General features: G+C 48.3%; 6 protein-coding genes across 6 annotated transcripts; 2 read left to right on the forward strand and 4 right to left on the reverse strand.

Moving 5' to 3' along the window:
• Positions 1-1,942: 1,942 nt before the first annotated feature.
• On the reverse strand, positions 1,943-2,382 carry H6S33_003846 (uncharacterized protein; the record flags this gene model as incomplete). The annotated part of the gene is made up of 2 exons (XM_044835188.1): positions 1,943-2,113; positions 2,176-2,382. The coding sequence occupies 2 exons, from the start codon at positions 2,380-2,382 to the stop codon at positions 1,943-1,945; spliced, it is 378 nt and encodes a 125-aa protein (XP_044691380.1).
• Positions 2,383-3,075: 693 nt separating this feature from the next.
• Positions 3,076-3,762, reverse strand: H6S33_003847 (uncharacterized protein; the record flags this gene model as incomplete). The annotated part of the gene is made up of 5 exons (XM_044835189.1): positions 3,076-3,104; positions 3,161-3,245; positions 3,295-3,372; positions 3,639-3,654; positions 3,719-3,762. 5 exons carry the CDS (start codon positions 3,760-3,762, stop codon positions 3,076-3,078), a joined length of 252 nt encoding a protein of 83 aa, XP_044691381.1.
• A 2,984-nt stretch (positions 3,763-6,746) lies between these two features.
• Positions 6,747-9,108, reverse strand: H6S33_003848 (uncharacterized protein; the record flags this gene model as incomplete). The annotated part of the gene is made up of 8 exons (XM_044835190.1): positions 6,747-6,797; positions 6,861-6,962; positions 7,031-7,605; positions 7,677-7,916; positions 7,974-8,459; positions 8,514-8,843; positions 8,905-8,973; positions 9,033-9,108. The coding sequence occupies 8 exons, from the start codon at positions 9,106-9,108 to the stop codon at positions 6,747-6,749; spliced, it is 1,929 nt and encodes a 642-aa protein (XP_044691382.1).
• Positions 9,109-11,925: 2,817 nt separating this feature from the next.
• H6S33_003849 (uncharacterized protein) lies at positions 11,926-13,485 on the forward strand (the record flags this gene model as incomplete). Its single annotated transcript, XM_044835191.1, has 1 exon — positions 11,926-13,485. The coding sequence occupies one exon, from the start codon at positions 11,926-11,928 to the stop codon at positions 13,483-13,485; it is 1,560 nt and encodes a 519-aa protein (XP_044691383.1).
• A 798-nt stretch (positions 13,486-14,283) lies between these two features.
• H6S33_003850 (uncharacterized protein) lies at positions 14,284-15,103 on the forward strand (the record flags this gene model as incomplete). Its single annotated transcript, XM_044835193.1, has 2 exons — positions 14,284-14,544; positions 14,753-15,103. The coding sequence occupies 2 exons, from the start codon at positions 14,284-14,286 to the stop codon at positions 15,101-15,103; spliced, it is 612 nt and encodes a 203-aa protein (XP_044691384.1).
• A 2,146-nt stretch (positions 15,104-17,249) lies between these two features.
• H6S33_003851 (uncharacterized protein) lies at positions 17,250-21,188 on the reverse strand (the record flags this gene model as incomplete). The annotated part of the gene is made up of 3 exons (XM_044835194.1): positions 17,250-17,361; positions 17,418-21,067; positions 21,153-21,188. The coding sequence occupies 3 exons, from the start codon at positions 21,186-21,188 to the stop codon at positions 17,250-17,252; spliced, it is 3,798 nt and encodes a 1,265-aa protein (XP_044691385.1).
• Between the last annotated feature and the right edge of the window lie 2,538 nt (positions 21,189-23,726).

A 23,726-nucleotide genomic window follows, 5' to 3' on the forward strand; every position in this document is an offset into this window, starting at 1 on the left:
GCCTAAAATTTCCTCACTCGTTTGTATAGGTTGGTCAATTAGACCGAAGGCTCAAACAGACTCAATGAGCTCTATCTTGAGCTAACCAAATGAAATGAACCAATTATAAGCTTACGCTCTATTAGGCCCATCACGAACAGGCACTACTGTGATAGTTTCCCTTATAACTAAAAATATTAGGAAGTACAGTACGAAAAAAGAGGATGTAATAGGTACTGTACCAATACAGAATTGTGCAAAACTTCCGAATTAATCGGAATCCTAACTATTGTACCGTAGCAATACCGTAACAATACCGCATTAATTCGTTCGAACGGCCGGTCACACAAGACGTCGAAGTTGCCTTTTCAAGCTAGTATGAGGGAAGATTAGGGGGCGTATTCAAGACAAATAACCAAATACGGGAATTTCAACGTCTTGTGTAACCGGCCGTTCGAACGAATTAATGCGGTACCGTAGCCATACGGTATTTTGCCAGATATGGTACTGGATCCACCCGCTTTTTTGGTACTGTATCCCAGAAAGCTAAAAGTCTATTGCTTTGTAACAAAGTCTCTAGGGCCGGCATACGCGTATAAAAAATGAGATACCGCACTTTACGTAGTTGACCATTTCCGACTGATCAAAAGGATCATGATCAAACCAAGCCTCGGTCAGTTTGGTGAGTATTTAGGCCTCAACACAGGGTCCGAAGCTGGGGAGAGAGCCGGAGTCGTATTCCATTAATACCAATTGTGTTCATATATCTAAACAAGAGTACTTGTACCTACCTTCTCTAGCTGATCATGATGCCTTGGGTATATACGTAATTACCCATATTATATCTGCAAGCCAATCCCTCATATATGTGTAATGATATTGATAAGTATCCGGGTACGTACCCATAGTACATCTCTAAATTATTCTAATTCTTATTGTGTATTGTGATTAAAAATCTGGTACCTGAAGAATCAATCAATAAGTTTCTTACAGTACGTGTATGCATGTACTTGTAGCTATTAAGAAGTACATGTATGTGAAGTGAACCACTTGCAAGCATGAATTCGTGCCAATTGCATGCTAGCTATCCCACTAACATAGCCAAATGTAACAAAATAACTGCAAACAGATTTTCGCGATTTAGATTTTATAAATGTCTAACAAACATCATAGGCCAGCAGGATAAATTCTCAAAGCTTATCATTTAGTTTTTCGCTCAACAATGAGTATTTTAAATTACATGTACATGTACTTGTAGTGACCGTGATTGGCTTTAAGCAGGACCAGTCACTTGGCGGGGTATGATCATGATAGCTCAGCTAGTATCGATTAAGCCACCGTGACAAACCACTTCACCCGTACTCCCGGGCTTGGTTCATTACTCCTATCTATTTTAACCCCGGTGCGACATGTCCGTACCTTAATACACGTCTACCCGAGCGATCGATAGCCATCTCAAAATCCATCACTTAGCTACGTTAACTTGCTCAAAGACGAATACAAATTGGCGATGGAGAGCTACATTAGAGTTGCTGATAAGACTCATTCAGATCTAAGTAAATTTAAGCGGAAATAAGCTTACTTTTAGGAGGCTCTCAGATATGCCAATTCGGTGCGAAGGGTTGCTCTCAGAAATCGGCCGGCAAGGGATCGATCTGGTATCCGGGGGCCAATTACCGAGTCCAAACAGGGAACAAGTGATAAGAGATTAGCGATTGCATAGATGTATGTGCCATCAGTTGGGCTGGTAGATTGCTACTTCTGAGTAGGGAAAATTGGGGACAACAAAAATTTCATTGAAGACATAATGTGTAACGTAACTACTAGTACTACTACCTCCGATCCCCTTCTCATGCTGCAAACGATCCATGATTATCAATCATCAATTATCCGGACCCTTCCCCTCGGATCTAAGGCTGGGAAACTCGCGAGACACAAAGAAAGTAACGTAAACACAATAGCATTACGTCCAGAGCAGACCCCTCATACCCTGTATTTCCTCTGGTTCACGATACACGATCTGTTCTGCATTGCGGTTATACAAAATGTGAACATTGTTGCTAAAATCGTAGTAGATCTCTTGATGATTGAGAGGAATAGTTGCAGGGTTCTCGCTGTCAATATTCTGGATGCCCTGAAAAATTATTGTCAACTTCAATTCCTTATATATATAATTATACTCGAGGGACAACTTACGGTTCTGTTCCTCCTCCTCCAGTTTTTCCACCCTTTCCAAAACCTCCAAGTCTTTGAAAGGGCAAGAAGGGCGATTATGACGGTGGCAATTCCAATGACTACGTTGGCAACCTCAAACTCATCGCTGTTATCATGGATGTAGCTGGTTACCAAAGTTGGAATTTGGTGCACTGGCGGTTGGTCTTCAGGGGATGACGATTTCGACATATTCAGAATGTAATAAGCAGGTATTATTGGGATATGTTTAGAGGAATTCTGTTGCAGCCACAGAACATGATATGGGGGAGGGGGCGAGTGATAGATTGGGGGGTTAGTGAGACGGAGCTATAATGATGCGTACTTCGTATATATATAGCTATAGGGCCCGGGTTCACCAAATGACCCTCAGTGGGGGATTCGGATTAAGCTCGTTACTTATAGTCTCTAAAAAGCTTAAGCTGAGATAACAAGTGCATATAAAGGTCCAAGCGTATGATTTACTTAATTTGTGCACTTCATAATCAGAATGTAAATATACATCTACATGCACAACCAAGACTCATTCGGGGTGGCAATCAACGGAATCAAACGGAACTAGGGACGGCAGAGGAGAATAAAGAATACAGTAGTTATCTCTTTGAACCCTTCCATTCGTACGAGAAGTGGGAAGGCTACGATAACTAGCGGAGTAGACACCTTCCCTCTCCACCAGCTGCAGAGCTCCCCCCCCCCCTCCTCTTCTCAGCAGACAAACTAAACTAAAGAAGGAAAGTATCATTGTTGTATCAAGCCTCTTTCACTCTTGAACAGGTCTTTTTAACCAATTTTCAATGATTAAAAATCTGTTCCAGTGAAGGTGATGTTCGGGTAGAGTGGAAGGCGTTTAACATGTAGTTGTGATTGCAATGTACACAACTAGATTTAGATCATCATCATCCCCGCAACAACATCTACAAAAGAAATAGCCTCCTCCCATGGCAAGTGGGATAAAGATTAGTGGACTAACCTGCGATACGGACCTTCCCCGCCAGTAGGACAATGACCGACTGGCCGTTATCGATGGTAAAGCACATGGAGTCCGCGTCGAGTATCTAAAATAAGGTTATTACGAGCCTGAAACCTTGTTAATCATGAAGATACTGTTTGCAAATCGAGCCTTATTTTCTCAAAAAGAAAAGTAAAGATACAGAAAAGCCGGGATATGCAATTAAGAGTTCGCTATGTCCTCGAGGATCGTTATGACTTGTACAGTTGATGGGTCGTGAAACGGGAACATAGAGTAGGTGACTGTGTGTGTATACATTGAGCAGCGGAAAGGTCCGCTAAAGAAAGCTGCCGACCTTTCGTTATTTCGGAGGCTGGGACGCAGGGAGAGCGGGGCAGGGCCGCGAGTTGAGTCCGATGATTCAGTGAAGTCATGCCGAAGGTACCGGTGCGTTCATACTTCTATGGAGTATATCTGGTGGAAGTATGTATTAACTAACTCCAAGTAGACTAGATCTAGGATCTTCCCTGAGCCTGTTTACGTAGAGCCTTAGACTGTACTAGAGAGTATATAACTGACTTCTGAGTGAATATGTACGTAGGCATTGAACTAAGCCTCAGCATGATTGCTACCTCGGGGGAGACTTAGACCCTCACGCAGATCCCATCCTGTGGGATCGATCTTCAGATAAACGTAGGGCTTTCTCTGAGGCTTTCTCGATAATTTGTATGAGGCTTTCTGGATCGGCATGCGGCTTTTTCTTGAGCTTGGGTCGTATCATTTGTTGAAGACTGCGAGCACAATTGGGCACCCCTGAGAACCTTTCTTTTCTATGTAAGGGGGTGGTTAGCTGTTCTCTTGATCGTGATCACATTATGACAAAAAGCACAAGAGCCCACTTCCTATGCTGTTTGGACACAAAAGTCCACTCAGGTTACTGGCCGTGTCCCCTGGAGAGTTTCAGACGTCTGAGTTCCTGGAAATGCTTGGTCGAGCCAAGCACATACATACATACATACCAGGCTTGTTGTTGCATGTTACGTGGAGAAATGTGACTTACCGTTCAATGTATGGGGACAGGTGAATAGCAATCCCCTAGCTAGATGTAGATATATGATTAGCTGGATGTCGGCGGCCCGTCCATATACGCCGCACCCAGATGCAGGGTGTTATACGTTATAGAACTCATCTAGAAACCCCAAAAGTTCGTTACCAAACCTGCTTTGTGGCATACTCTATGTTCTTCGTTTGCATGTTAATTGGGAGGTGGCTCGCATAATGCGCAAGCGCAGGCGCCTGGGCATGCGTTTGTAATCCGGCGCGGGGGTGGCTCAGCCCTGGAATTGTTGCCAAGCCACTGAGGGTTAACCAGCTGGACAGGAACACAGGTTAGAGTTAAGCATGAGCAGCTTAGGGAGAGAAGTGCGCTTCAATCAAAATCCTTTCCGCAGCCGCGAGTATCGGCTCGGTTTAAACGCGAGCTCGGGCATTTGTAAACCAAACCATAAGCATCTCATCAGACCACCGGTCCCCCACGTCTTGCTGTACCATTTTCTTCTGTATTGATTTTTGTTTCTATTTGTTTCAAGAATCTTGGACACTTTGATTCAAATCTAGCGTCGGTTGTGTAAACGGCGTTGAGGTGGTGATTCAGGTATTTGTAGGCCGGCGCGATGTCTGGACTGACGGAGAAAATTCAATTATTTCAGAGATAATACTTTTATGTATGCTACGGCCAAAATCACGGGCTAGACCAAGTATTTATATGTTTTTTTCTTGGCACTCGAGTGATTTCTTATGACAAGGTGCGCTGGGATGCGCAGGATGCGCAGTAGTACATGTACATATACTTTTAATTACCATAAACAGACCCTTGCTGATTGACACAGTATCTTTCGCTCATATGGATAGCTATTTCAAAATAGAATACCCTGAGTTATCATGTCGATCCTATGCTATCTACCTTCCTTCTCATCTTGACTAGTTGTGCCTATAGCTACTATAGTACTCTCGACCAATTAGACCCTTGATTGTCGAAGTTCATACACTGGCAGTCATCCTTGGGAAACAAACTTTTCGCTCCCTCCATTATAGGGTGGGGGCCCATCCTCCGTCTACGCTCTCTTCGCTACAAAGAGTCATTCCATTCTCCCTCCCTACCTCTCTAGGAGAGGGTGTAAGAAACTTCATCTGCTCTTTTTAGCTTTATGATAGCTCAGGGCTTAAAGAAATACCTCCAAACAGTTCACATTTTGCAATAGTTGTTTATGGTTTTGGGCTCGCCTTTCCCAGGAGCCAAAGTCAGCTCGCGCGAATATTGGAAAAGCTCGAGCCTTATAAATTATTGGTAATGGGGTTGACGATGGTAAAATGGGATACTATAACAAAGATAAACCCCCAAAGTTCGTCTTAAAAATGAAGACTTTGAGATGACTATGTTTAGGTAGAATGGAAGATCGAACATGTGTCCGAGTCCTGCTGATCTAGAGCTCAAAAACCTCGAGCCTCCATTCCCACGATCCGAGTCCGCTCGATTGCGAGCTCCAGGCCAGGCTGATCTCGAGCTAGCCGGGTCGTGCCAAAAGCTTATTGAACTTGTTTATGCTATTGCAGGAATACCACTTTGTATCACTGTCTAACGAGCTACATAGATACCAAAGCGCCATTATCCAGGCAAGGGTTACTCACATTTGAGCGCGCATTACGTGTAATTTGAGGAGTATGAGTGACATGACGTTTGTGCTTTTACAACAGAGAACTAACTGTACGCCAAGTACTTGGCACATAACATGAGCTACATGTAGTTCCCCCGAGTGACGAGTCATGATTAATCTACACCCACTATTCCTAGTTAAGCCGTCGGGCCGGATCACAATGTTCCATACTAACCGTATCAGGTATGCATAATTTGTTCTATGCTTCTAAGAGACATTCTATCACGCTAACTGGATGCCAGCAGGCTGGCCTGGCCCCGAAAGTATGTTTCTGCTTTTCTTTGACCACAGTACTGTACATGGAAGCACCTTGCGAGAGTTATTACTCTGCCTAGATATGAATATATATATCTTATGCGAATAGAATTCTGACCTTTCAAGTAGCGAGTTAATGGGGGCCTTACGCCCCCCCCCCCTCCTCCCCCAGGTTCGTTGTTTGGTTGGCTACAGTTCAATAGAGAGGTCTTATACAAGAAATATATGCCAAGGAGCGACATATACCAGATACTATTACACACCGGACAAAGCTCCCAGGCTCGCAAAAATGAATCTGGCTCGCTGAATAATCATCATTCATAGCGAACTAAACTTAGATAGGCAATTTTGTACAATTTCACAGGCTACCCCTCTGTCTCCGACATTCGGGGCATTCGGGGCATTCGGGGCATTAATGATTGGATGTTAGTTGAGATAGTGCGAAGATCTGTACTGGAACGCTAGAGCTGATCATGATGGTTCACGATATATCCTGATAACCAAATCAGGCTAGAAGTCGGCATTACACTCCGACCTCATTGCTTAAGGTATATGACAAAAAGATCACCAAAGTCTCTTATTCCACTCAACTAACTATAGTTACAATTTTATTAACAATAGCACGCTCCGGTACCTAACTAAACGGTCAATGTGTAGTTGACAGAGTTTCCTGGCACACGTGGGAAGAACTGCGTGATATGTTAGTATCAACCTATCAAGAAAGAAAAGAGGAATGTAGCGAAAAAACTAACCTCGAACATGAAGGTCGTTGCTTGTCCTGCAGAAACGACTGCTGTCTGGACTGCTGCCCAAAGGATAACGTTGCTACTATCCCATCCGTACTGTCCATATGTCTATACACAACAGCCTCTATTAGTGTCTACTAATAACCTCACAAATTAAGTATGATGGATCAACTTACAATACGGGCCTGTTGCAACGCCGGCAAGTAGACTGTCCAGTCATCAAACAAGTAGGTACCATCGGCCTTCAACGCCCTCACAGCCGCGACGTGGTTGTATCCTTTCCATGTAATGGGGATATACAAGTCTGTTCCTGTGACGGCCTTTGAAGTGGTGGTGCTCAGAGTTGGCACATCCCACTGCACAACCTGGATCTGCGAACCCGCACCCGCAGAGAAGGTCACGTTCAGCGTATCCAAAATGCCAGCAGCGGTGGTCGCCGAGTATAAAGTTGACAGGTAGCTGGTGGCGAAGACAATGTTTGAACCCGAGACGGAGTAATCCGTTCCGGCAACAAGAGTCTTGGCGGACGACTTTATGGAGCTGACGGTGTTGCCATTAAGCTGGAAGGGGAGAGTCTGGGCAGAGACAGCATCGCTGACCTTGTGGAAGATGAAGGCAGAAGAGGATTGTGTGGTGGCAGAGGTGTCTGTAGTGCTGTCCGGGAGGGAGTTGGCAACGCCCTTGGTGCCGGAGATGACAATATTGACGTCGACTTCGTTGCGCCAGACGTGAGTACTACGGTTGAGATCATCTATACAGACGCATGAATGAGTTAGTATTCATTATTATTTGGAACCAATCGGAGAAACTAAAGGATCATACCCCATCCAGTGACCCAAAGCACAGTGGCGGTGTTGTATTTAACCCCCAACTTCATGAGATGATCGTAGTACTTCCACCTGGCCGCATTCTCAGTGTTTGCCGCAAAGGCGTTCCATTCTCCAATGATCAATGGGACATCGGTGAAGTTGGCTCGCATGCCGGCGATGTCTGCCTCCATAGCTGTCTTATCCGCATCAGAACCCCAAGTGGTAGCTCCCCATGCTCCGAAAGTGAACATATCTATTTACTCTTGTCAGTATATTATATAGTTCAAATTATCAGAAGAAGATCTCTTACAAGGCGAGTAGTAGTGGTACTGCAGGGCCCAAGGCTGGGATTCGTATCCGCTGGGGAATTCAAACCACTGCGAAGTCTTGACACTGTCTTCACCGAGCCCAACAAGCGTAACAACACGCTGAGCGTTGTATCCGCCGACCGCTCTGATGGTCTGCAAGAACAACATGTTCATCCTGTTCATTTGTGTACCGTGCGCTTCTGTAGTTCCAACTGGCTCGTTCAATGGCTCGAACGCAAGAAGAGAAGACTTGCACTTGAACCTTGTGCCAATCTGAGTCCAGAGACTGACGAATTTCTCTTCGATCATGGTGACGTTCGCACCAGAGGCTGAGAAGTCAGCCCATTCCCAGGAGTCGTGGTGGACATTGAGAATGACATAGAGGTCGCGTGCGAGAGCGTAGTCGACGACAGTTTCAACGCGATCCATCCAGGCCGGGGTGACTGTCCATGAGGGAGAGCCCGTGGAGAAATGGTCGGCCCAGGTAACTGGTTCGGGGTGCTATTAGCAGGGATTTTTATATCTAGGATACAAGAACGAACCTGGAAGGCGGACTCCCTTGAAGCCCTTAGCCTTTACGTCGTCGAACACTGAAGCGGGGGTAAGGATGTTCCCCCAACTGGTTTCGTCTGGCACAGCGTCGAGGGTGTTGCCCAGGTTCCATCCAGGGTTCATGTTGGTGATGAAGCTCTGGGCTGGAATTGATGTGAATGCTGTGGGACATGCTGATGCTGATACGGTAGCAGATGTTGTTGTTGTTGAGGTTACAAGTGTTGTTGAAGAAGAGCTACGACTGGTAGTGGTACCACTAGTCACGGCAGCGGTGGTAGAAGTAGTTGTTGATGCAGTTCCAGGAACGCATTGAGAGTAATCTACTCAATCGTTAGAATTGTGTACATGGTTGTAGGTTATTCATGACAGATCTTCACTTACAAGCATTACCATAGCTGCAATAGTAGCCACTGACACAGGTCGTCGCTCCGGTCCAGTTTACACCACCACCTGAATTATGTAAGTATCATGCACCAGCAGTATCAAACAGCAAGTTTTGATCGACTTACATTGTCCATATGCTGACTGCTGGGCGAAGGCAGCAGGCAGAGCTGCGAGCAAGGCAAGCGAGAGTACGTTCTTCATTCTGTGCCTTTCTGAAGATCAAATCCGCAATTGGCTGGTGAAGATGCCGAGAAAGAAACCAAGGAGCGTCCTTGGCTTTTTATATATAATAGAACATGAGTCTCATCGGTCGAACGATTCGATCACAAGCTCCGGAGTACTAATCTTTCAGAATTGGACGTTATTCGAGATTGCTTCAATCATGCACGGCTGAATAATCCCTGCACCAAACAATTTATTTAATCAATCAGCTCAGCGGTAATTCTTCAATCTTTCGCGGATCGCCACGATTTCTTTCCGGTAAGGGGTGAAAAGCAATAGGGAAACGAAGGATATCAGAGATATCGATAGTGTAACTATAGCGGGGGGGAGGTTATTAACATCACGAAATGAAAGTGTACCTGCATGGATCAAGATTATTAGGCTAAGCAGGATTTCCCGGGAATTGGGATTCATGCCCAATAAATATCTCGGGATTTCGGAGTTGACGCGGGGCACGGCCGCACCCCACCCCGGTACTAACTGCATCCGCCCCGGATTTTCAGGGCCAGCATTCCGAGGGCAGGTTAGGAGTTGTGGTGGTGTTTTGTGTAGAGATGAGCATCGGAGAAATGCTGCGGAAACCCGCAAAGTGCAGAATGCTTATATTCGTGTGGTTACATCGTATGATTCAGATATTGTCTACAGAGAGGCTTAGCCCAGGAGTGTAGGGCCGTCCCCCCGCAAAGTCTTCCGAGTCCTAGAATTGCTTGATTAGAACTAATCAACAGATGAACCGTCTTATACATCTAGCTGGCACGGGGTTCTCACCACAGAACAGCGCCTCCCAACTGATTTCCATCGGCGCTCCCACCCGAATTGCCCATATAGTCTGCCAAGCATACGCAAGGTACCGAATGCACTCGCTAAATTGTCCCACATGTTTTTCCGTTGTATCCCTGCTCAACGGTTCTGGTGTCAGGTGGACCTTTCACATATTGAGGTGTTTCGTTCGACGAACAGAAATCGTACATAATTTCTCAAACCAGCGCCACCAGGATCAACTTCCGAGATGGATTGTGCTCATTGTCCGGTCCAGGAGACATATTTTGCAAGTCCCATCATGGTTCCCAGGATTTGTATTTAAGACCCTCATATCCCGTCCCCAAACCTCAACATTAATCGAATTTCACATATCCCGGTTATCCTCTCGTATGGCCTTTCTGCATTCTCTGGTTGAAGACACCTGATTGGTACTAGAATATCTAGAGCAATCCTTAGCAACTATCTCTATAGCTAATTATCGTAAATGCATGATCACTGGCCCTAGAGTGCATGTATTCGACCGCATATACCCACGATACCTATATGCAGTTAGAGTAATCTCAGAAATTTATTAGTGGCGAGCAAACGGACGAGTCACCATACTTGCTAAAACTAGAATCCAGGGGCGCCGAACGTTAATATAGCAATCGACGACTGGTACTTTAGGCGGTTCTGTTTTTGTTTGTGGTGATGAAGGCCGGAATTTAGGGGATGAGTAACGTAACAACGAAGGGAAGCTTCGAAGGGAATGAATACGTAGATGTGAACACTTCTTAATATCAGAGCAGGTAACCGAGGGCAAACAGTGCACAAGCAAACATACATGTTCTTTAGCTTACGTAGGACAACGGAATCGCTATATACCTTAGATGCAACGAGGATGTCAAATTATTTCAGCTCATATAAGCTGAAGGCCAGGACCAATTGAAAGAATTTTTTATTCCTTTTGTGACGTTTTAATGTTTTATAGCTGGTAAAATATATATATAATCGCTGATCTACGGCTTCCGAATTACGACCCTTGTTACACAATGCAAGATGTAACGTAGCTGTCGGCCAGGATATTACATGTACATGTATGTACGTATAGGTAAATCATACATGTATGTATTAGAATATATCATAGTGGTGGTGATGGCTTTTGATGGCGTATGGTACTTTACGTATCGATAGGTATCTAATGACTGCTATGAGGGGAATGGAGGTCACCTTTGATGAGTAGTACGCGCAGCAAGCTCTGGCTAGGAATAATAGCCAATTAAAGATCGACAACATGCGCAGTATTAGTTATCCACGCACATATGGAACAAAAGATCTAAGACAAAATACAAGAGACAAAGTTTACACGTATCTCAGAGGCGTACCACACATGACCAATACCTTTAATAAGGATTGGTTTTTTATCTACACCATCCAACCCATCCAAAGCTCTTCCAGGCAGAAGAGGTTTTCCCTCTCAGCCACTCCTCCGGTATCTCTAGCTTTGGCCCATACCGGGTTCCAGACAGAGAAATCTTGCGGATCCTGTTCGACTACATCTGCATAGTTATCACCAAAATCCATCGCGTATCCCTTCAAGTTTGTCGTCTAGGTGCACCTGGAGTGGCGATGGAGTAATACTTGGTGCACAGAGTATCACTCGTGGGTGTTGGGAACCCCTTTCCGGGGCCGTGTAGAGATCTCTCGACGGTGCAGCACACTGAGCACAGGACCAAGAAGGAGAAACATAGCTGAAATTGCATATACGTGTCACTCGTGACTTGTCGGGTGGAAGAGGGATGCGCCGTTTGTATGGCTGTGACTGCCACGATAACTGTCAAGAGAAAAAAGTCGCAGGTTTGCTTCACCAAAGACACGTCTGCTCCCGTGGTAAGCTTGGGAGTCGATCCTTACTTACATGCATGTATATATTGGCTTACTTTAATATCGTTCCAGGCCATGGGAGAGCGGTCTTTTTGGTCTATACCCCCGGGCTGCCCACCTATATCCTTTATTCTTACTCGCCTCAGCAATCCATCCAAGGCCGAGAGCACAATGTCCAATACTACCACGTCGCGCCGCTCCCCATGCCCGCAATTGCCTTTACCTTTCAAAGCCACCAGTCTCCAGCAAGACTGCATCGACCCCTACGTCCCCTCCTTTTCACTAACTGAAAGTTCTGATCTCATCATCCAGCCCTCTCCACGTCTCTGCCGTAGCGATCTTACAGCTCCCACTTTCAAGGACCTTTCCGAATTCTCTCTATTACGCATCCTTGACCTCGCCCATCCAGAAAAGGAGAACCCGCCACCCCGCCTATTCCCTACTTCGGAGCGAGTGCAAGATCAATTCTTCTTTACTTGTGAGTGGAACGAATTTGGGAATCTCGAGACCGAGCACGCACGCTTGCTATACACCCTTACCCGCTACCCCGAGCGCGGGCTACCATCTGTCTCTCGACCGCTCGTCGAGGCATTACTATACCGTGAGAGTGTCCTTGATGGCTGGCCAAGGATTGCAGGCGGTGTTAAGCTGTGTGCGGAGAAGATGCTGAGTGATGCGCTGGGCCAGATGGTTTTTGGCCAGCGGGGTACTAGAGACCGAAAGGAGGGCTTTCTAACAGCACCCGTAGAGTATGTGACTGGCGGAGGACCTCCGTATCTTCAGGTGTCGCTGTGGAAGCGGGCACTCGCAGAGATCACAAACGACCTACAAAGCGGAAACTCTGGGCGTGTAGAACAGTTTCTGCAAATACATGCATGTCTAAAGGACCCAATCGGTGGGCTAAAGTGCTGCTTTCGGAGACAGATTGACATCTTCACGGGTTTACTGGCGTCATTTCGGAGTTCTCTATCTGGAGAAACTACTGCGATGTCGCCAGAAACATGGAAAGCTGTTGCGGCACAGCTGGCAGCTGAGTCGTCATTCTTAAGCATACCAAGGCTGCTCAAGGTTGTGTATATCCACTTTGTGGGCCACCAAATGCTTCCATATGTCTATGTTTCCCTGGACAAACTACCACGCGCCGAATTCTCAATTCCGAAGCGCGTGCTGGAAATTATGCGTGAGATGGTCGCAGGCACTCCCAGCTCTGGTAGCTCCATGTCTTGCGTTGCACCTATCACGATCGCATACTGCCCTTCGCTGACGCGCGGAAGGAAGGCGGGCAAGGTCATTCTCGATGGTAACAACAGAGTCGCTGCTATCGCGGTGCTAAGGTTCCTGGCTACACTGACCGTTGGCGGGACCAACGACATGGTGATGGGAAGCCTAGAACGCTACTGCACTTACCACGGATTCGATAGCAAGTGGCACGTTGACCTTCGGGATGTCGTCTCTGAGCTGTGGGGTTCTCCGGATATCTTAAAATATCTGCGAGAAGAAGCAAGAGGCATTGTTGCAAAGTTTAGGACGGTAGTGCGCGTTCCGGCACTTGTGGTCCAGGAACCAAGTTTTCATACGGTGTGGGTCCCGAAAACAGGGGCTGAGAGAACAGCATTACTGCAGCCGATGCATCAGTCTATATACAACGATAGGTCCCTTTGCCTCGCCATTCCGGCAAAGCAGCAGTCTCATGGTAGGCCGCTTGGGTTTTGGCCATTGCCCTTGAAGTAGAAAGCGAGCTCTCCCGGTGCTGGCAGCTGGTGAACTATTCATCCTGTAAGAAAACTACATGTGAGACGTTCATGCTTCTATGAGGCGAGTCCAGCTGGCCTGGAGTTTATCTGTTTATGCCAAGACCCCCGTTGTTTGTTAAACTAGGGCTGTAGTTGTTTAAATACTGCTCCTGCAATAAACTGATGTCGAAGCCCGTTTTAACTTTTAAGGTAGATGTGACAACTTTGTTTACTCTTTGATATAAGCTACATGTATGATTGGATGCGGGCGTTATATGAGCCCTACTTCCATCAAACTCCTTATTTGCTGCGCATGCATCGGTGATAAATATTATAATTAGTAGACCGATTACTTGATTACTCTACTACCAATCCCACGCTAAACCAAATTAGTCGACGAGTGACACCCCATGTCCGCCCACAACAACCACAACAACCACACCTTTCCAACCTCAGCACAAATTATTAGCGTAGACCTCTCCCGATCAACCCCAAACTCCGGGGTAACATTCCCGCCCGGCCACGTAGATCCTACGTCACACCCGCTGTCACTCACTTTCTTCCCCCCCGGTGTAAGATTTACGTCATCACGCAAGCCCGCCATGGCAGCAAGGGGCAATGATACAAAACCCAAGAAAATCCACCCACTACAAAATTAAACCCACCCCCCCAAACCAGTACCATGACCACCACCACACTGCGTCTCCGCCTCCTCTCATCACTACCATCACTAACACCCCGCCTGACCACGCCCCTCGTAAAACCAAAACCCCACATCCACATCACGCAGCGCACAATGTCAACCCCCAAGGCCACACCCCGCACCCACGACAACTCGCACGACACGTCCAACCTGAGCCACGACGAGAAGCGCCAGGTGCACGAGAACCGCATGGACCGCCCGCCGTACAAGGTGGAGGGAGAGTTTAGGCCGATCTATAAGGGCGCGTGCTTCTGCGAGAAGGTGACGTTCGAGATTGCGCGGGAGAGGCCGCTGGAGGCGAAGTTCTGCCACTGCGAGGGATGCCAGAGGTTGCATGGGGCGCCGTTTCAATGGGTTTGTATTTGAGCTCTTTCCGCTTGTGGGGGAGAGGGGTGGAAATATGGACTGGCGAGCATGGGCTTCTAGCCGATGTGATCGCTCAAATCTTCGCCGAGAAAAGCGAGGTTCTTGCACGCCACATTTCCTCCATAATTCTACCGGAGGCTGTAGAGAGATATATAGCGGGACAGAAGGATGCTAACAGACAACCCCCAATCTCCAGGCCGCGATATTCCACAAAACCGACGTGCGCTTCACCTCGGGTTCCTCGGAGCTGATCTACTGGCACTCTGGGACCAAATCGCAGGACTACATCCTGCCGTGCAAAGTGTCGTGCAAGAACTGCCGCACGCCGATCATGGATGAGGGGCGGAACATGTTGTTGTTGTTTCCGACGCTGGTGAAGTTTGGCAGCGCGGCGGAGAAGCGGAGGTTCCATCCGAGCTGCCATATCTTTTATGAGCGGCGGGCGATCGATGTGCCCGACGGTCTGCCGAAGTGGAGGGGCCATAAGGGCGAGAGTGAGGAGATGGTGGAGACGATGAGGGAGGAGCATGGGGGGGCGAATATCTGAGGCAGTTGTAATGCAGAAGTCGGTACATGTATTCTAGTAAATATTGGGTGTTGGTTATTGGTTGGAATATTAGTGGAGTGTTGGCGGGGCGTGGTGATTTGATCGCTTGTTGTTCTGTACTAGTGCAGATGGAAGTGCATGCGGTTCGGTGTAACGAACGGTAAGATCGGCAACGTTTGGGACTGGTGCGCAGATCCAGAAGTGCAATGAAGCTGGAGGGAATGCTCCGAGACACTCGCCTAGCTCGATTCAGGATGACGGTGATACAGAATTGAGCTTAATTAAACAGCTGAGGAGCTGAGAGTGAGACCTCATGACGAGCAAGATGATATATCCAGGAGCATGGTTCCCCGTAGCTAGACCCTTACAATAAATCCAGTGTTGGTTGGCTCGACTCTCATAGCCGCAGCGTTCGGTGTTTCGGTGTTAAATGCATGTAGTGTACCACGCATGCGCAGGATCGCCCACCCAGATCCCGATAAGATAAGATAAGATAACCGCACCAAGCCCCTGGGGCTTAAGAATCAGTTGAAATACAATAGCGCAGGTGTCTAAAGCGGTTGTAACTGGAGAAGTACATTGTAATCTCAATTGTTACCGTCACCGTGGTGAGCGGCCCGGGTTCGAATCCCGGGGCGGGCGGTTAACGTGCGGGGTGGTCCGAGCCATCCCGGCCTAACTTGCTGCAGTTTTTGCTGCCGGATTTGGAGGTTCTATTTGTCTGCTAAGTACCGTCCTAATGATTTCTTGCTATTGATTGATTGGAGTTATTTCCCAGCTTTCCGCCCCAGAAAGATACGATGAGCAAAGGTACAATAAACAAAGGCATAGTGGAGACACTAACTGCGGGAGGCAGGCGCTCTTCGTATCTTTCCCGCCCCAAGCCATAGACTGGTTGATTCCCGGCTCCGGTTTTGTGGCTGGTAGTGTTTTTCTTTCCCCCACGCACCGGGATAGTGGTTTGTTTTCCTTTAATTGCCCGCCAAAGGTTTTCATCTCGATGTCCTAGTCCCTGGCGCCTTTTTTCTTTCTTTAAAAAGTACCCCACCCATGTATGTCAAAAGAATGACCGCAGGATACGATTGATGCTAGGTGATTGTGGGTCTCGCGATAAATCTTACGCGTACTCCGCCTATCAGTGCGCGGGTCGCCACTGTAAGGCCCGGTACTCTACATTTACTGCTGGACGTACCTTTTTTTTTTTTTAGAGTGAAAACCACCCTCGACCGCGCTCGTGAGTCACGAGTGATACTCCATGGTCCAAACCACACTGATCATTTTCGTCACGAGCTATCACTCGCCATCCCACCCTCCCCCGCCTACTAGATTCCACACCGATATCGAGACCCGAATGTATGTTTAAAGTTCAAAAGATAATTAAATTTTATAAAGAGTCTATAATTTTTAAAACCCCCCTCTTGCCCCGTTCTCTGATATCTCCTTCTCGCCCCGGCCCCCGAGGCCAATAATAAAATAGAAAAAAGAATAGAAACAGAAAACAAATCCCGATATATCATCACATTCATTAATCCATCACACACCAACAGCCCCCCGCCACTACCACCACTACCCATGTATATTAATCGCACCCAATAAACATGCAAAACCGCAGTCAACGACAAACATGCAATAAAAAAAACAAGAAAATAAAAAACAAAGAGAAAAAAGAAAAAAAAAAGAAAAGTAGATCCCCGTAGTAATCTCATTTATGTACTCTGTCCCCCCTCATCTCCACAGTCCTTCTCACCCTCACCTCACCTCACCTCACCTCACTCCCCGCCGCCGGAGCTCACCGCTCACGGCTCCGCCTCCTCACCTTCCATACCAAAAAAAGCCTACATAAAACACAGAAGCAGCCCCATTAAGTCCCTAAGTAGTAAGGCAAAAGAAGAAACAAGAAAGAAAGAAGAAAAAAACCAACACGATCGCTCCACACAGACAAGACAGACTAAGATAACAATAAAAGCCAATAAGCAGTAGCTATACTAAAGAAGTGATTTACTCCAACTCCCCCCAATGTATAAGACAAGGTGACCGATTCGTAAGGAAGAAAAAAACAACACTCCACGAGAGACATGACAACAGACAGTAGTAGTGTAAGAGAAAAAACAAAAGAAAGAAAGAAGAAGATCACGCCGAACTTAACCTACAGTCCCGCCTGTAGACTCTCCACGGCATTGACCATGCCCTTCTGTGTATCTATACTTCGTTGTGCATCTTCAATTTGGTAGCCTAACACGTTGACCAGAAAGTCCATCCTGCATAGCTTGTTAGCAATCACGCCCCATCGTTAAACACATAGGGGAAAACTTACTTAGCCTCCCACACATGCCTCTCCCTCACCGCCTCATACCCTTGACAACACAGATCCCACACACGCCCTCTCCTGGCTTTATCCACCGTCTTCAGCCTGATCTCAAACACACCCGACACCGGCCGATGGTCACTTGTCCTGACCTCCCATCTCCGATAGGAGTTCTCCGTCTGCTTGATCTTCCCGAGCCCTCTATACAGCAATCGATCACACCACGCCGGCGACCTCTTCTTCTCACTGCTATCGTATGTGTCCGTCCCTACGTCGTACTTATATGTCGGCCTGAACGTGATGGGCGACTCATTGAACGCACGTAACCTGAAACCGGGGTTCCGTTTCCGCTCCATGAGGAGCTGGTCGCGCTCAAGCAATGCGGGGAGTTGGAGGTTCTTGGATCTCTGGATGACCGAGTCGCGGTGCATGTCGATTCTGTAATTCAAGTCTCCGTTAAGGATACAGATTTCATGGTCAAGAATCATGCTACCGTCGCCTCCACCGACAAAAATGTCTTGTGCTGCTGGGTCGGCAGGAAGGCTAGAAGACTCAAGAATTGCAGCAATATCGTTGTTACGAGAGACAGTGTGTGACTGGCCAGCGGCAAGATGGCAGTTGATGAAGCAAAGTGACGAGTCATCAAGGAGGAAACGGATGATGAGGGCGCCCTTGTTTCCGTGTAGACCACCGAGACCACGTTTGACGGTTGCAGCGCTAACGTTTCGGATCGAGCGGCGTTCGGCGGACTTGACGAAGATACAGGTGAAAAGACCTACGAGATTTGCCGAGTGCAGGAGGGTATAGGGCTCGTCTCGTGGGAGGTGGGTTTCGATCGACTTTGTGAGCTGCTGTTGCCAGAGACGGTACTGGTGCGACATATGGGCTTGGTGGTCGGCAGCCTTCTTCTTCTTCCCGCCCTTGAGAAGGGTTTTCGCCGTAAGCTTTTTGTTCTCGAGATCGACAAGCTCCTGGAAGCCAAAGACAATGATATCTGGTGACTTGACGCTAGTGAGTACGTTTTCGAGGAAAACGCGGTCGTCGGCGTCTTTAAGCAGGTCCTGAGGCTTGCAGGCGCCGGCATTCCAGGTACAAATCAGAGCTTTAATCTCGCGGAAGGAGCAGAATTCGGCGTCGCGCTTTTGCATCTCGCCCTCGAGCCAGTCTTCTTCAAGCATACCGTCCCAGAGACGGATGATATTGTCCACGCCGAGGGAGACAACTTGCAGGCGGCCGGTCTTCCAGATGCTGGTTCGGTCGGCGACTACTTGGACTACAGGCCCGTTTGAGCATTGCCAGTCCTTCAGCACTCGCCATGGCTTCGAGCGGACATCGTAAACGTAAATCATCCCGGTCTTAAACCCGGCCCACAAATAATCACCGACACCACTCATGGAGTTGATCTTATATAGCGAGATACTGATGACATCGATGCACGTAAGCTGCGTCCTCGAGTAGATCGACACCTTGCCATCCGAGTGCCCAAAATATATCTTCCCTGGCTCACTGTTCACCACCGCACCACAAGTGATCTCACCTGTCGGCTTACTTGGTGCCAACGGTCGTTGTGTCAGGTTAAAAGGTATACTTGGATCAGTACTGGGTTGATACACATGCACGGACTTCCCCGCGCCTATCCATAGTAGCCCATCAACAGCGAGTGAGAACGTGTGCTTATTCGGGATTCTGAAGGTCGTCGGCGAGTTCTTTAGGTTTGGCACGCCGTTCACATCCGGACCCCACACCTGTAACTTCCCACCCTCATCGAGCGTCCACAGCTCATACCCGCAGCGGTGGATCTGGACAATCTCCTTCTTAACATGCGCGCTTGACCTTGAGTCGATCACCCGCTGTCCCGCAATATCCACCTCCAGCAGCTCACCGTGTGAGGTACCTAGCCACAGCTGCCGCCCCTCATCCTGGACCTTGATTGAGGGCTTGAAGGCAATTGCAGTTATCCGCGTGCCCTCAGAGTGGGGGAGCGACATTATACACTGACCGGTCTCTATGTTCCACACGTTCGTTGTGTGGCTTGTAGTACACACATACTGCCCGCAGACAGCGAACAATCGGACATCATATTTACACGGGATTTCTCGTACGCCTTTCTTGAAGCATGGGAGCCTTCTGTTTGCCTGCGACGAATCCGGATACTCGCTCAGCGACGACTGATCATCAGCACCCTCATCCGAGTCATCACCGTAGCCAGTATTCCGGTCATCTCTTGAGCTCCCAATAAAAGTGTTACTCCTAGCAAGTGATGGCTGCCGTGACGGCGAATGGCTATTTGTTCCAGGCCTTTTTGGCGGCGGGAGAAATGCTGATGGATTAGGTACAGGCCTTTCAGGAACAGCAGGTTCAGCATGTCTGGGAGGCGAATAACTCCGTCCCCTCATGCTCGGGACCCTAGCCTTGATCCCTCCAATTATACCTCCTCCAATTGGCCTCGGTGGTAAATCCGGCCTCATCCCAGCGTCGTCCAACGATGTCCTCTGCCCACGAACTGAATCTTCAAATTTCATCCTTGGCCTAACCTCCTCCCTCGACATCCTCGGCGGGGGCGGTGGTGCCGGCTTACTCGCTCTCACATCAATAACGTTCCCATTCCTCTCTCGTGCTGCGTTCGCGTTCGGGGGTATGGGTGGAGGCGGTGGTGGATTGTAGCTCAACGGCGGGGGAGCATAATACGCCGAGTTGTTCGTAATCTTGCTCTGTATTTTTGGTCTTGGCCCTGCCTCATTATCCGACCTACTCGGCGAGTTATTTGCGCTCGACGGTGGCGTGCTAAACGGTGATACCCGTTCCTCCGAAGACGTCGTCGGCGCTGCCAGCGCAATCCCTGCAAAATCCGGTCTTGTGCTTTTCGGGGGTATCATGGGCGGCTTACTTGTGATCTTCGGCTTCGAAGTCCTTGCCGGGATCGGCGGTGCGCAATTATGCTCGTCATGCACCACCTGCAACGCCGGACTCAGCGGCGCCCGTCTCACCGCAATAGTATTATTTGGCAGGCTCGGTCTACGATCAAAATTCGGCGGGTCATCAAAGCACGAAACTGGCGCGGGCGCCGGCGGCGCGGGTGGTCTCACGGCAGCCCTTACCGAAGTAGACACCGGGGGAGGTGGGGGGGCGGCGCGCTTCTCTGTACCAGGCGATGGCGTGCTTCCACGGCTCGGAACCTTATTATTACTATAGGGCCTTGCTGGTGCATTAGTGCCATTCAACGGCGCGTTGAGAACCGCGGGTGCGGGTGTTGGTCTTTCCGGCGATTTATCCCGGGCATCTATGTTTAGCGGCGGCGGGCACTGGGGAGATCTTGGCGACTCAACGCGAAACGTCGGAGGTGACAGCGGCGGAGAGAATGTGCTGTACATTGAGAGCGGCCGCTGGCGGGGGCCGTGACCGCCGAGTCGCCCAGGAACGGTCGCGGAAAGGTATTCGCGGTACGACTTCTTGGCCGGGGGCGCTGCAGGGCTGCTGGAGTAGGCTTCTCGGGGAATGTCCAGGGAGGCTCGCGTGTAGCTATTGGTCTCGTGTGATTCTCTGAACGGGTCGACGCCTGTATGTGCTGGTCTGAGGGGCTTTGGTGCTTCGGGCGCTGCTTGATGCGATCTCGAGGATGTCATTTGCTCAAAGCGTGAGCGCAGTGACGAAACGGAGGCCTGAACGGGGGGGTTAGCTGGCGGGTAAACAAACGGGGGGTAAATTGGAGCCAGAGGATCGTGAACTCCTCGAGGGGCCTCTCACGGGCGGTGTATCATCTTCGGCATTTTCTTGTTGCATGGCTGTAGCGATCAAACGGAGCGAACGGTGGATTCTCGACTAGCTAGAACAGAGCCCAACAGCTTGCGATGAAGGGGGGATTCCAACCAAGGGGGGAAAGAGGACCGATCCAGCGGGAGCCAACTAAAATGATGGACAATGGAGAGCACGATAGTCGATAAATGTTTAAATTTTTTTTATCTATCTCGGTTGTGATATTGAGGGGTTGAATTTAGATGGAGGTATCTCTCGGCAAGCTTTCGACGTGAGCAAGGGGTGTGGGTGTGGAGGGGAGGGGGTTGGTTGGTTGGTTGGTTGGTGGATCCACAGGGGGTTGAGTCGAAAAGAGAGAGAGTGAGCGAGAGAGAGAGAATGAGAGAGGGAGATGAACAGAACAGGGAGAAAAGGAAGAAAAGTGGAGTCGATTCTCCTATTCCATTCACGCAGCAGTAACAGACAGAGGAGGCCAGAGTGTTCTCGATGATGATTGAATAATATAATAGTATTATTAAAAAATACTGTGGTGTTTTTGAAGCTTGACGAGGATGGATGAAGGGGAAGGAGAGACAGGCAGAGTAGATGGTGATGATGGTATCTGACAGCTTGTTTTTTGCCCTAGGATAGGAAAGATAGATAGTTGTGCTGTAGGTAAGCTCTGTTTGGGGGGCAACAACCAGCCAGAGTCCGTCGGTCAGTGGTTGTGGCTTTTTTTTCAGTGTCGCGGTTTCATCAATAATAACGTTCCTGACAGAATGAACGGCGGCTCTTGAAAGTTTTCTGGAAGGTGTGTGTGATGGGGGCCTTTCTTGGCAGTAACGTTCTAACCTCCGAAGACTGAGTGCTGTCTCTCTGGGTGCTCTTAGTCTGCTCTATGGGCCATACCCAATTGTGCCCATGCACCCTTCCATACTCTTCTCTACACCCATGGTGCCCCCCCAGTAAACATAAACGATCGAACCCCTCCCCAGCCACAAAAACAACGCACAAACACACACCGCAACGGCCAAAATAGCCAGCCACGAAAGGGGATGGAGATCTCACGCAACAGGCGTAGCGCTGGACCGATACGTCAGGGAGGACGCGTCCTGATGATCATCCGAAAACTCAAAAGTGGGCAACTCCACTCGACTCCACAAAGCGACAGTCTTCCAGTCACTCACTCTACAGTAGATCTCTTCCCACAGCTGTCAAACCCAAGGGAAAAAATAGAAGATGTTGGTCATCACCATCACCCTGCCTGTCGGTAAACCGACTGCCCGGTCAGCTAGTTAGGGCGTCCCTCTAAAAAAAAAGAAAAATAACCTACTGTGCCTTATGTACCAGACATACCGCGTCCCTGACCCAAAAAAAAAGACCCTTATGCTCCCACGTGTTTGTGCAGAATCCTCGCCACCACAGCCGCGCACTGCCGGCGAAAGAATTACTGTTTTCATTTCTATTGTCACTGGACTGGGAGCACGTGCGTGTGTGCCGAAAACATCTTCTGTCATCTGGTCTCGCGATTGAATGCCGCATGGAGTGCGACAGGGTAAGCTTTGTCTTGGCTAGCCATGGGAGAGACATGGATGGTCACTCGGTGGTGTCATACACAGCAAATGACAACGTGATCTCCCCACACGAATTTTTAAACTAATGGGAGAAAATTGCTAGCTTGTCTTGATCAAAGATACAACGTGATGCAGCGTAGTGAGCCAGAGTTAGGAAAGTGATTCAACCGATCAAAGGTTTGTGTCAAACAACTACGTACACCTCATATCATTATTTTGACTCATCTTATGTTATCAACAGTTTTGTATTAAAGCTCGAAAGCCTACGTATACTCTGTGTATCAACACTAATATTGTGGCGCCTCGATCCTGTAAATTATAATATCCTGGGAAATCAACCTATAGCTAGCCTGTACGAGCAGTTATGCAGGTGTTCATTCACTGTATCTGCCTCTCGAGCATACATGCTTCCTGCTATGTCCAGAAACGAACCAGGAAATTTGTATCCGACTATGTATAGGGTTAACCCAAGCACCGCAGCAGCGTTTGGTACTCCATAGCCCAAGTCTAACCACAAGTGAAAAACCGAATGCACCCGAGTCCCTGTCAAAGGAAGCTTTCTAGCCAATTCGTTTGTGAACTGAGGGCCAGTTCTTGTGTGTAAACTTGTAATCGCCGAACCCACAGTCAGGTAGTAGAGAAGTAAGTAATTGAAGATGCCAAGCTGAATACCACATCAATGGGTAAATAGAAAAGTTCCGAAACCCAGATGCTAGAGCACATACCAAGGTCAATTCCCATGAACTATTCGAAGCCCCCAGTCAGCCGTTTCGAAAATGAACCCAAGGATGATCTCAGGTACTAGGTATGCCTGTTCTAGAAATTCTTCAATTGTACAGGCTGTTGAGAGTCTTCCAGCGAGTGATGGGCCCTGACCGGACATTCATAGGACACCCAGCGCTAGAACGAGAACATTTGCTCTTACCAACCACCCCATCTCATCTTGGGTGGTAATTGGTGGTCAGACTGTCTAGGTGGTACTCACGTTAGAGGATGAAGACAAGTAGGAGAG

Source organism: Morchella sextelata (assembly GCF_020137385.1).
Source record: "Morchella sextelata strain SCLS chromosome Unknown scls_16, whole genome shotgun sequence".
Lineage (NCBI taxonomy): Eukaryota > Fungi > Ascomycota > Pezizomycetes > Pezizales > Morchellaceae > Morchella > Morchella sextelata.